Source organism: Parus major, chromosome 1A (assembly GCF_001522545.3).
Source record: "Parus major isolate Abel chromosome 1A, Parus_major1.1, whole genome shotgun sequence".
Lineage (NCBI taxonomy): Eukaryota > Metazoa > Chordata > Aves > Passeriformes > Paridae > Parus > Parus major.
The window spans coordinates 60,918,444-60,929,643 of record NC_031773.1 but is presented as its reverse complement, the minus strand read 5'-3'; the positions used below and the strand labels follow the sequence as shown (position 1 = coordinate 60,929,643).

Here is an 11,200-nt window from a genome sequence, read left to right as displayed (position 1 = left end):
TTATCAGTTAACACCATACCCAGGTACCTCAGGAAAGATGGTGATGCCAAGATATGATTTTCTTAGTTGGAAAGTCTTAAAAATAGACTACTTCCATTCTAAGCAGCTGGAGATTGCTCCCTCTCATATTGCTGTGCAAATTATTTATTACCTGACCTAAGTGTATTACCTGTAACACACCCATCCTTACGGCTTATAGAAGCTGGTAATTGGAACCTATGCAGCCAGAGCTATAAGTCCACAGGGATCCCAGCAGGACCTGACTCCACATTCCTATACTGTTCCAGAATAAGCCAGGATTTGCCTTTCTGGTTTTCAGCTTAGTTGAAGCAGCAGATTGTGGATGGAAAATAGCAAAAGCTTTAGAAAGTTTTCATTTCCGTCTCCCCGAGATAGGTGTAGAAAGCAGGAGATTTGTTCCCTGCATAGGAAACAGATTAATTGTTTTTAAAACTTCTGAAAGATGTTCTGAGAGTAACATAAGATACTAGCAGGGTAAAAATAACAAAGTATTTGATATCTGTTGATATATTGGTCAGAAGATAAGAAATGCCAAAGTAGGGTCCAAGAAGAGTGGGGTGTTCTAATGAATTTAAAACCCCATATAAATTTCTTAGTCTTTCTGAGAAAATTTTACATCACCCAGCCCAAATTTGGGACACAATAGCTGCACTGCTCCCTTTATGTATTCAGCATGTTTGATAGCACAACCAGGGTGCACCAGCACATCTCTTTGTGACAGAGACAATTTCTACCCTTGCAAACCATGACACAGCGTACTGTCCTGATTCACAAGGTCATAGAACCACTGGACTTTATTCAAGCATTGAATTAAACCATTTTTCCCCATCACACTAGATAAACCATCATAGTATCATATATAGGCTAAAAGAGGAAAAAGATTTGGGCTCAAATTAGTTACATCTCCCTCCAGTTATCATTAGCAAATGATAGCAAAAGTCCTTTCTCAAATAGCATTGGTCATCAACAACTTTTCTTCCCTATACATTGCTTAAATTGCAAGTTTGAAGGCTAAGCAGGATCCATCACCTGTTCTGATTAGACAGTTGATTACAAGATAAACTCCTGAATATTTCATGCAGGAATGACAGGGCATTCAGGCACTGAGGTAACTGGAGTACTTGAAACAGAGCCTTATAGAAAGCTTTCTACACTTACCTCCTACCTGGAAGCACTGTGAAGCTTTGTAGATATAAAGACGCTCTTCCCCACAGAAACCACCTCCAAGACAACCTGATCCTTGAGTGCTGGTTCTTTGGACAGAACTGGCTCTGCTGTAGAGCCCTGGTTCTGCACTAGCCTTTTTCCTTTCTCTCCACTGCCTTCTGGGAAAAATATGCCTCTTGTTACCTTGCTTCTTGTGGCATTATGGAACACGAACACAAGGTGCTGAAGTTCCAGCAGAGAATTGCCACGGTCCCTCAGGTCATGGGAGCTTGGTCTCTCTCCCTCCATGACGGTAATCACCAAACCAGGTGGTCTCACTAATTAGCTTCAGTTTGTGGTTTGCTTAAAGCAGGATCAAGGCAGGATGGAAATAGCTGCTGGTGTTGTTCCTTCCTTAAGCTGGTGCAGAAGCAGATTGTGCATGGCATAGCCACATCCTATTTTAGTACTGACGCAACTTCCAGCCAAACCTCCAGGCAACATGGAAACACACACGCCTGGTAAGTTTATTCTGTTTCATTCTTATTGCTGCCTATGGAATGGGATAGGCCAAAATGGGGTGGAGAACAAGGAAAGGAATACTTTGGAAAGATTTCTCTGTATTCTTTTAGGACATTAAAAAAAAAAAGAAGTCTACAGCCCAGTTACATACAGAGAGCACAGAGATAAAGCATGCAGAGTTCATTTCTCCTGAAGCCTCAGAAGTGTATCTGTGGGTCAGTGTTGTGATCCATGTGGAAACTACAATCACTAGGCAAATGCCTTGTGCTGGTCTTCTGCTGTTTCCACCTGTCTTCACCTTATTGCAGTGCAATTGTGGGTAGTGAGCAATATCCTTTTCCAGGAGAAAATGGGCAGCCCTGAGCTCTCAGTTCCCACAAATAAGAAGCAAATCTGCCAGTGCATAAAACTTTTGTGCTGGAGTTCCTAGTGTACAAGTTTAGAATAACTGTCAGTGCTGATGTTGAGTCATCGTTCTTTTGCTGTCACAGTTAAAAGCTCTGTGATTGTTTCCATGTTATCTTATTGCTTCTGAGGCTGTATCTCTGCGGTGAACTTCAAACTCCTTGTTTGAATAATAGAAGGATAGAATTTGACCATTAAGTTTTAGCTGTCTGGTATTTCTCCCTTTTTAGTTCAAGAACTATTTAGGTGTTTAGACCCCTGCTGCTTAACTGCTTCTATTAAAATCAGCCCCATAACTAAACTCAGAATTGGATGGTTCTCTTTATAAAGAATATTTCTTCTCTAATTGTATTCTGGAGGTGGGAAGGCAAAGGATATCTGTGTTATGTACAGCCAAATGTAAAGGAATGCTTCTGAGATACTGAGTCCTGCCTGAGAGATTCTCCTGCTGCGTGTCCTGGAGGCTCAGAACATTTCAAACTGAGTGTTGGCATGGGGTTCAGACAGGCAGATGCACCCAGGCTGTCTGGATTAGTCTGGCATTAGTCAGGATTTCTTGTTTGGCCCTTTCTACCTGCAGTCTGAGAGGTACTGTGTGAGCCCTGAACACACAGGCTGAAAATTATGTGGCATTAGGGACAAGCCAAACAGCCTTGTCTGTCTAATTCCTATATTCTTAAAAGGCACTGAAATGGTGGTTTTGAAAACACAGTGGAGGAAATCATGCTTTGCTGTAGTTGTGTTGAATTTGGTGGAGATGTGCATGTGAAGTAATTTTGGCATGAGCTGAGCTACTTCATCTATATTCAGAGCTGAGAACTCATTATTTACTGAGAGCCTAAAGAGCACATGTATAACCATGCTGCATCTTTTTGTGTATATATATTTATATCCTTTGAAATAGATATGCTTGAGTAAAGCTACAAGGAAACAGTAAGTTCAAGCAGGTTTTTTTACATCCCTGTGTGGGGGTTGGAGTTTGCTAATCAGTGTTCCTAAATTGCAGATGTTTTGAAAAGCCTTGCAGAGGAGCATCCTTCTAACTGTGGTGTCTTTCAGAAATGTAGATTCCTTCTCATATTTAACTGGAAAGAGAAGAAGATAAATGAAAACAGTTCCCTGTCTGTGCCCTGGATGACCAAACCACTTGCAGCGTATTCTGCAAGTAGCTGTGCTATGATCTGATCATCTGGACTACTTAGCTCAGTTAATTGGTTGTTACTCAGGATTTAATACAGAGCTCCTAATAAGGCAGACTTCTTTACTGACTCTTTTACAAGCAGTGTTGTCCTTTATCACACCCTCTGTCCTTCCACTTTTGGCAGTCTGTGCAACTTCTTTGTGGCGGCACTGTGGACATGGACCTGTGAGGTCAATTGCTGCACATGTGGCCAACCTTTAAGTTTTCAAAAAGCTGAGGCAAAGGAGTGCAGAGAGCTGAGTGAGCAGGTGGTGACTGGCTGTAAATTGGCACTGGAACTGGAGCTGGTCACTGATCTCCGTCCATACACACACATACTCCTTGTTTTCTATCTTTGATACTAATTCCTCCAGAACTCTTACAGAATGAGAACATGTAGGGCCAGATGTCATAAAGGCTTAGAGGGTAGAGTGAGGTCAAGCTGCATCTGAAGCAGAAGCCCCTGAGGCACTGCTGTACCACAGGCAAGAGCTGTCAAATGTGGAATGCATGCAAAACAAAACACTTTGTTTCAGTCGGTCTAATTTGGGAAGATGAAAAGCTTTTGGGAGGAGTCTTACAGATATGAATATGGCAACTGCAATTCCATCAAAAAACTTATTCTAATTGGGAGTCCCTGACTGCCTCACCAGTTTACCAGTGTTAATCTCAGGTTCGTGACATGGTTTCTGGAGGTTAGGAAGCATAATGGAAATGAAATCATGTTATTATAAATGAACAGCAGCTTTTTTCCTAGGCTAGTTAAAAGGACTGGAAAGAAAAAGAGGTCTTTAATTGACTGTGTAAAGGTCTTGTGAGATATCCCAGACTCAGTCTGAAAATACTGGCAAAACATTGTGTGTGGCCTTTGGGAATGAAACCTTCGCTTATTAATTATTTTCCTTGGAGTTTCCCTTGTGGCATCATTATGTGCTTCATTAAAGTGATCCAAGCACATGTCTGCCCAGGAGATCAGACAGGGAAGATTGGTGAGTCAATCTGTTGTACTGTTCAAGTGCTGCTGAACCCTAATCTGGTATTGATAGGGGACATAAGAAAATTCATAACATTTAGGGGTCAGACCCCCTCCTCCAAGCATTTCCTTCTTTAGCATTCCACTGTCTCCTCTCTCAGAACGTGGTGGCAGGGAAGCATTTTCAGTCTGAGTATAGGGGATAGAAGAGGCTCAGCTAAATGAAGGGGAAATAAAATCTCCAGACTTTAGCAGTACACAATGGATGTGGTGACTCCCTGGATAGATGCGAGGTGTTATTTCTTCTTCCTCGAAAAAAGTCCTGACTAGACAGAGGCAGTGATGTTTTGTCTCTGTAGTGGTGATGGTGCTGACCATGTGGGAAGATGTGTACAGGGTGTCTTTTCCTGGGTATAAAACATTAATGCTGGAAGGACCAAGAGATGGTTTTTCCCTCCCAGTAAGAGCTTCCCCAAGAGAACGAGAGTATGGATCCGTCAACCCCGTTTCAGCTGTGGCACCACTAGAGGGGGAAAGAGTATGAAACATTTCTCTGTCAAAACAGTTTCTGTATCCACTGGTCTTTATCAAAATTTTTCACTGTGCTACTGTCTGTATGGAACTGACCTGTTGGAACAAGGAGGCCTCCAAGAGGATCAGCAGGATGGAGCAGCTCTGCTGTGAAGAAAGGCTGAGAGAATTGGGATTGTTCAGCCAGGAAAAGAAAAGGCTTTGGGGTGAGCTCATTGTGACCTTCCAGCACCTGAAGGGAGCCCACAGGAAAGATGGAGAGTGACTCTTCACCTCAGGGTTAGGACAGAATAAGAGGAATCGCTTCACACTGACAGAGAGCAGGGTTAGATTGGAAATCCAGAAGAAATTCTTCTGTGTGAGGGTGGAGAGGCCCTGGTACAGATTCAGCAGAAAAGCTGTGGCTGCCCCATCCCTGGAAGTGCCTAGGCCAGGCTGGGATTGGGCTGGGAGCAACCTGGGCTAGTGGAAGGTGTCCCTGCCCATGTCACTGGGGATAGAACTGAGATGATCTTTCAGGTCTCTTCCAACCCAGGGTATTTTTACGATTCTTTCTTGGAAGGGATGGATGATTTCCATCCCTTCCAGACCTTCCATTTTTCTGCACTGTGACCATGTAATTTGTCAAACACAAGAAATGGGGAGCATGTGTAGAAATTCCAGATATTAGCCCCTGAGACCAGAACATGTAGGTATAATCCCAGATATACTTCATGAGCATTTCACATGCATAAAGAGTACTTTATGAAGAATGACCATGATCCACAAGTTTGTACCTCTACCTGATACCACTGGATCTGTTCACATCACTAGAAATGAATAGTCCCCATTCCATTAGGGAACCACCTGCATAAAACCTGCTTTGTGTATTTATCTCTCCTTCTCAGACTTTACTCTACCCTCCTCACACACAACTTTCAAAGGACGGAAGACAGCAAAATCAGCAGAGGACTCTTTTTCAGCCTACAACAGCAAATACCTCACTGTTCCTCAGAACCGGACTTCCTGGCACAAAAGCGCAACCAGTAGAGCTCTTGAAGCATCAGTGGTGTCCTACAGAAGTTCTGTAAGTAGGATTTCATGTTCATTGACCTACTTCAAGTACATTTGGGATTATGAAGAGGCTTGGAGCAGGCTGCACTCTCCTTTGTGTTGGTTAAATCCGAACAGGGAGAAGAATCTTTATGAGGGAAGCGATATCACAACCTCAGGTGGTTCAGTTGTCTCTCTGTGTACAGCAAGAATTAATTTCTGCAGTAAACTCATCAAACTTTTCTTAATTGCTTACTTTAGCCAAAATCCTTCAGTGCAGGAATGGAGGGGGTTGCTATTACCCCCAGTGGCAGAAAATATCTGCAGGTTGATCACTAAATCAGGTGTGCCTGTGCCAACCCTGAGCTAGCTGTGCCCAGGTGTTAGTGGGGGCTGGATTGGATTGATTCCCAGTGGAAGTGTGGTGTGACTGTAGTGTTCAGAGGAGAGCTGTCATTACAGGAGGCACCTTTTGAGATGTATTTGTAGTGATATATTTGCTATCAGACCACTAGAACAAAATAGTTTTGAAATGCTGATCCTACCTTCCCATTTTCATATTCCTTGGTGTGATGGATTCTTGTCTTGGAAACATTAAGAAGCAGTGAAAGCAGGACCTAAGCTGGTAATTTGAATCACTGTTTCTGACTTTTGCAGTGGCTGTGAGAGGGGAGGACAGAAAGATATTGATAGTTTCTTCACAGACATTTTTGAAATTGTGACTTCTTTATTCCTCCCTAAAATGTTTTCTTGTGCCAGAATATCACATGGTAAGGCAAGCAGCGTACATTTAGGGGCAGGAAATGTCTTTAGTGAAATCTGTGGGAATTTTGTTTTGTTTTCTGTGAATTGGACGCCCATAATTATGGGGATAATTACTTGCTGCCAAGAGTGAAGAAAAGAGTCCACAGAGAGGGAGTCACTGCTGGCTCTCTTCATCCCTTGTGTAACTCCAGCAACCCCAAGTGTTGCTATGGTGCCCTCTCAGGTGACTGGGATGTGGCAGGTGGCTCCACACAGTAACAAACAGGAAAACCTTGGAGTGATTTTTATATTCTTGTTGTTCCACCTCCTGCTTCTTGTTTGTGCTTCTTGTTTCTGCCCACACTCTCCAGTAAGGGAGGAGAGGATACTCAGAGCTCATCTTCTCTAGAGCCAGCTAATGCATTGCCTTGTGCCAGTGACCTGCTGCTGGTGACATCATTCCTTCTGCGCTGTATAGCCTGAAACTCTCTGGGAGGGACACTAGAAATCTGCCACGGGTTTTTCCTCACTGGGGCAGAGATGGATCCGGGAAGTTTGCATGGGCTGCCCGTGAGTATTACACAAAAATGTATCCAATCAGGAAATGAGGAATTCCCATAAAATGCTGTCTCACAAGTAGTTTTATATTCTGCCAGGACACAGTGCTGTGTGTAGTTTTGGATATGCCTAAAGGGACTGTATATATATACTTTAGATATGAAGGGTGTGGTAAGTGTGATGCGCAGAATAGACTATTTGGTGGTAGTTTTGTGACAGGACGAAGGATGTAGCATGCATGTAAACCCAAGATTTTTTTGATTTTTTTTTTTTTTGTGACATGACAACTGAAAGCTACTTTGTGGAAAACAAAGTAAAGCAAAACAATGAAAAACAAGAGTCTGGTGGTGTTGATGAATATAATAATGTGCACATTTATAATAATACATTCATAAATTTGTGTTGTGTTAACAAACAAGATAAATGCTATACAGCAAGTGGTTAATTTTGCATTCAGCACTACCAACACACATAAGGAGGGGAGAAAAAGAGAGAAAGAAACCTTTGACTGGTACCTGTCAAGATTTTGCTTGTACAGTCACATATGGGAACCATAAATGTTTGGAATTGGGTTATAGGATGATTGCTTTGGATCAGGTTGACCCTTATTTTTATCTTTTTTCCCCCATCACTGGAGGACTGGTGTCATTCCAGTGAATGACACTGAAATGTCTGGTGTCATTCCAGCTCTAGAGAGCTCTCTGAAGGGTTTTACACTGTAGCATTGTACTGGAAATGGTGGTTGGAAACAGTTTGGAAAGCTCATGGGCTGCCTTAATGAGTGGGAAGTGCAAGTGAATGTGTCAGTGCCAGACTTCTACATGAAATGCTGCAGAATTCCCATCCAGGCTGGAGAGTGATGGCAGGATTACTGCAGGAGCTGCATCCCAGAAGGGTTCTGAGAGGGAGATGATGAAGCAGGGATGGTCTGAGGGGCTGACAGTACAACGTGGGTGGTTTGAAGGATTTTAGCCATGGATTCCCTTTTGCAGTGTTACTAGTCAGTCACACAGTCTTTTCATATGTTAAAATACAAGCTAGCACTGTTAGCCATTCATGGGACATATCCTTTCTAATCCCTGGTATTTTCCAAAGTGTTTCTGTCCAGTCCTGCCCTTCTGGACCTTAAACTGCATTAAAGATATGTCTCCTATTCTGGTTAAGATCGTTTCTTCCCTTCCGTCACCGTTTTTAGTTCCTTTCCCTGGCCTGCTTTGCTCCACAGCACATGGCACATGGTCCATAATGTAATCCTTATTCTCACTTCTCTGTACCCCTTCAGAATGTGGGTGTCCTCTCCCCTTGGTCTGTGCAAGTGCAGAATAGGGTGACAGAGTTGGAGTGTGCCTCTGTACTTGTGCTTCCCTAGGGATGCCGTGTGTTGGGATAAACTGAATTATGTTTAGATTATGGTCAGAGGAGGAACGAAGTGAGACTGGTGTGCAAAATAAATATTTGTAGGTCATACCTGGATTCTTCATGGCTTCCTGTGCTCATGTGGAGATAGACTCCCCACCTGCTTGGGCTTTTTGGCCTTCTTGTCTGTGCGACTCCTGTGTTTCTCTCCCAGATTATCAACAACTACCTGGAAGCGACCCAGGGAGGGGTGAGGGACAAGGCCTCCCCGAGTGGCCTGCACTTCAGGGACAGCAAGAGGAAGGTTGACTATGTCTTGGCCTACCACTACCGCAGACGCCTGGCCCAGCGCGCCCCCAGCACAGCCTCCCCGGAGCTGAGGCATGGATCTGCCTCTGCAGCCCTGGTTTCGAATGGAGGCACCAGGAAGGGCTGTGCTGAGCCCCAGCAGCAGCAGCAGGACGCTGGCCAGCGTGCCCTGCGGGAGTGGCCAGGGCTGCCGGGCCTGGAGGTGGTGGACCTCAGCCCACTGGACGCCCTGGAGGAGGAGAGGCGGCTGCAGCGGGAGGAGTATGAACGCAACCTGCTGGAAGCAGGGCTGGAGCTCGAGAAAGACCCTGAGGTAAGAGGGGGAGACTTGCTCCTTATAAGTGGCATTGGCTGTCCTGATGGATAATGGCCACTTTGGATGCCCAAAATACAGTATGAAGCTAAGGTGTATGTGTTGCTTGGTCTTTTCTGCCTGGGAAGGACATGGTGGCTGCTGTTGTTTAATGTAGTGTTGAGTAGCAATATCAGTCTTACTTCAGGTGAAAATGTATTTCTTTATCTAAATTTTCTTATGGTATGCAGCAGACACACTTTTCTTACAAAAAAAAACCCAACAACCTGAACATTGCTAAAATGAAGAAAGTATCCCTTAAGCAATTTGCTGGAACACTGCTAAGACATTTCATACTTCCTCGCAATATTTTCAGTGTGACTCTCAGCTTTCTTCTCAGCCGTATCTAAGTTTTGTGTCCTTTCTTCATTCCACCCTTGGAATGAGCAGCTCCGATTCTTTGACAGGAGAAGATCCCAGCCTATAATGTTTTTATTCTCCCATGTGTATGATGTTGGCATGATGCTATGCTCACGTCAGCTGGGAGCTGTGGCTACTTCACTTGGCTGTTGCCACTCAGTCAGCTGAGCACAGGTCTTCCAAATCCATGTTGTTGCACTGAGCTCTATGCTCTCTCTGCCCCTTTGAAAGCCATGGATATTTATATCCAATGAAGGGAAATCCCTGCTGGGTTCTGGTTTTAGGTGTTCTGTTGTTCTTGATGCCAAATTTGAGAGCTTTAGAGCTCATTTTTGTACATGCTGAGAACTTATAGCTCATGTTGCTTCCAGTGCAACCAGTCAACACTTCCAAAATGTGGAGCAAATCACAGACTAAATCTGAAAATTTGAGGCTGACTGGCTTGGCATAGTGTATGCATGTTAAATCACTGGCAGAGGTAGAAAGAAATAGAAAGGTCTTTTGACTCTTAACATTTTCCTTGCTTAACTTTCTGAGTTGCAGGTGGCTCTGGGTTGTATTTCACTGCATAGCCTGGCTAAGGCACCCTTGCACTGAGCAAAAAAAAAGTGATCTCAGATCCTGATTCTTTTATGCTGTTCACTGGAGTTATGGTTCAGTAACCCCATCTTACTGCTATGATTTTTACAACCAAATTGCATAAAACCCAGGAGAACAGCTGTTTTTGGAGAGCCCTTTCAGTTCTGAATTTTATCAGAACCCAAAAAGTCAAGCAGGAGATTTGGATTTGATTATTTGACTCATTACTTACACTAAGTCCAGCTGGATACAAATTCTGTTTTGTCCTCCTTCCAAGTGATGACACATGTTCTTAATATATAAAGTGATAAATGATGTCATAAAGTGTTGATAAAAAAATCCCTTTTTGTCACAGTCTTCACTATGAAGAGAAAAAGGCTTTTTGTAAATGAACTGGGAAGTTCACAGGAAATCGTTGATCAGTTCTTTTATGGAAAAAATGAACTGATTTTGAGAATTACAAAATAAAAAGTATTCCATCACTTCTGTGTATGTATGTCGTCACTCCTGTCCCCCACTCCTCCTCCTTGTCCTTCCCCAACACACAAGCTGTCTAATCAAAAGGGGGAAGTGTTTTCCCTTCCAGAATCTCCCGAGAAACTAGAAGAGACAGGAAGGACTACGCCTTATCCTTTTTCTTTCCTGCCCATAACCTGTGGCTTTTACTTCCTTTCTTTTTTCTCACTTCACTGATTTTTTTGTCTGTTAGTTAACTCCTGTTGGAACATGCTGAAGGTTCTGCCTGTTTACTTGCTGTGAATTTCATAGAAAATGCTGATTAGACACATGTGAAAGGCACAGCTGTCCTTATATGTGGATTAAAATTGTGTGTGCTGATATGAGAAAAACTTCTGCTTTTAGTCTTGGGAAAAAAGATGTGTCTACAAATTCATCAAACTGAGAACAGCCTTAAAGCAGCATTTGTATTTTTGTATAGCACAGCGGACTTTCAACTACGATTCCAGTGGATGATGCTGAACTGAATGTTTGGTGGAGGTTTTTTTCATTTGTTGTTGTTTGTTTTAGTGCTAATGTAAGAAATGGATTTTTTTCATATAATACTATTGGAAGTTGAGATATATTCTCTAGTATATACTCTGGACCAGGTTTTAAGATAAGTCTGATCTGGCTG

General features: G+C 43.1%; 1 protein-coding gene across 1 annotated transcript in view; it reads left to right on the top strand.

Moving 5' to 3' along the window:
- Positions 1 to 1,192: 1,192 nt before the first annotated feature.
- Positions 1,193 to 11,200, top strand: part of LOC107204120 (anoctamin-2) — an 85,202-nt gene continuing 75,194 nt past the window's right edge. The window contains exons 1-3 of the mRNA XM_033514694.1: positions 1,193 to 1,688; positions 5,666 to 5,844; positions 8,683 to 9,090. Of these exons, the coding sequence (XP_033370585.1) occupies positions 1,670 to 1,688; positions 5,666 to 5,844; positions 8,683 to 9,090 (606 nt within the window). The 5' untranslated portion in view covers positions 1,193 to 1,669. The remainder of the gene's footprint in view (positions 1,689 to 5,665; positions 5,845 to 8,682; positions 9,091 to 11,200) is intronic.